General features: G+C 45.0%; 1 protein-coding gene across 1 annotated transcript in view; it reads right to left on the bottom strand.

The window, feature by feature from the left end:
- KCNQ1 (potassium voltage-gated channel, KQT-like subfamily, member 1) overlaps positions 1-1001 on the bottom strand; it is a gene marked incomplete at both ends in the record, with an annotated part of 141638 nt that extends 140637 nt beyond the window's left edge. The window contains 1 exon segment of the mRNA XM_010135032.1: positions 902-1001. Within this exon segment, the coding sequence (XP_010133334.1) occupies positions 902-1001 (100 nt within the window).
- Between the last annotated feature and the right edge of the window lie 961 nt (positions 1002-1962).

Raw genomic sequence — 1962 nt, 5'->3', positions numbered from 1 at the left:
GGGGGGGCTGGAGGGGGGGGAATGTTACGCATCAGCTGACCTCGCTGTAATTTTTTATGGCTCTGAAACACCAGTCTCCCGATGGTGTAACAAACTGTATGTCTCAGGGCTCTACAGTGTTGAAGTTCATCTCTGTGACTCTTCTAGAAAAGCTAGGAGAACATTAGCCAGGACCCTTTCCCTTAGTTTTGACGATCTCATAACCTGTGCAAGATGTCAAATGCAACAGAAGAGCTATCATTGATGGTTTATAGTCACTTGTATTCCAGAGATTTTCAAGTTATAATGGAAGTGCCCAGATTGTTAGCTGTAATAAACACGAAGCTCAGACCCTTTGACCCAGCCAAGGATCTCCTCCACACCTTCATTCTAAAAGGATCAATCAGAACCCTTCAGTTTTTTTTTTAAACTTAAGTATTAATTATTTTTTCAATAAAATTAAGTCATAATGAACATCATAAATCTAAAGAAACAGCATTTGCAGCATTAAGGAAAGCCCGTGTCTTGTGGCAATTACCAAAAGCAAAGGAACAACAACAAAAAATTATCTTCAGAGGCAAAGAAAAGCCCAGAGAAAAGTTAATGTTTCAGCATGATGAAGCCAGGAACAGCACTCGGAGCAGGCACCAGGGCCGTGTCAGGATCACAGCGTCAGGGCTACAGCGAGACGGTAGAAGTGAAAGCCTGGATTGTGCTGTGAAGCAGCACGCCTTCTCTGCGCGGGGAATTTGCATCAGGGTTGTGCGCGGACGGTTTTTAAAGGCCCTCCATGGTTCATTGGGTAACAGGCACACCGGCAAGTATGCAAATGGGGGCTGTCCCAAAGACAATGCGACAGACACGCCGTCAATGGTTACTGTCATCCAGCGCTTTGCGTGACATGCAGACAAGCTCAGAGAACATTGATTGTCCTATAGACTCCGGTGACTGGAGGGAACGACCAGTCGGCTTACACCAAGACACATTTTTCACTCCTGACGTTTTGATAAAGGCTTATTGACCTAAATGAGACCCAAGTTATTCAGGGAACATCGGGGGTGAAAGTGCACAAGCTGTTCTTCATGGTCATACACAAAAACTCCAGGTATCCATTAGCAACTGGCAAATCCCCCCTCCCCTGCCCGTGGCTATGTGACAGACAAAAGTGGGTTTAATACCTTGCGTGGCATAAGTCTAATAGGCAGTCTCCTGGAGGTGGGGAGGCTAATGAATTTCTGTCAGTACGCACTTAGATTAGCAGCCAAAACTTGCAGACAACAAGGAAAAATTACATTAGAAAATTATGTCTTCCTGAGCTACTAAAATACTGCCTGTATCTTCCTGGTGAACCTCCTACTAAGTGCACCGGACAAAAGTGTGTGCTTCTCACAACAAAGCAGCTAGACTGAAACACGTCTTCGAGGAGCTGATGCAGGAAAATGGAAAGGTGAAGTGCTGAGCAGACGGAGAGGATGTAAATGGGTGAAATAAGAAACAAGCAACATTCAACACAAGGGAAAAATTAATATACAAACAAAATAACTGCCTGCAAAACACTAGTAGGAGTGGGGATTAAAGTTCAGCGGAGGAGTTTTCCTGGTTAAAATTACAGACACTGCACTGTGCAAGGACCTCCTCAACACTGTGTAGCTTCATAGTGGTCTCCTTTCTACAAGGTGAAGAGAGAAACACAGCGCTGTGATAAAACACATATACAAGAGCCCTCTGAGACATGACAGTCCTGTACCTTCATACTGTGGGCATACAGGAGCCCTCTTGCTTAAGAGGAGAGACTTTTCCGCTCTTAGTTATCGATTTGTACACAGTACCCTCACTTCTACCATCCTTCGTGCTCAGCCCAGGCAGCCATCTTCATGCCTGCTCAAACACATAATCCCAACGCAGCCAAGTACCAGATTAACTGCATGAAAAAAGGCAGAGAAAATGAACACGAGTGTCCCGGTTTGAGCTAAACTTCCTGGT

The sequence above is a fragment of the Buceros rhinoceros genome, unplaced genomic scaffold, assembly GCF_000710305.1.
Source record: "Buceros rhinoceros silvestris isolate BGI_N320 unplaced genomic scaffold, ASM71030v1 scaffold6740, whole genome shotgun sequence".
NCBI lineage: Eukaryota > Metazoa > Chordata > Aves > Bucerotiformes > Bucerotidae > Buceros > Buceros rhinoceros.
Note: the sequence above shows the minus strand (reverse complement) of the source record. Positions and strands in the feature narration are given on the sequence as shown.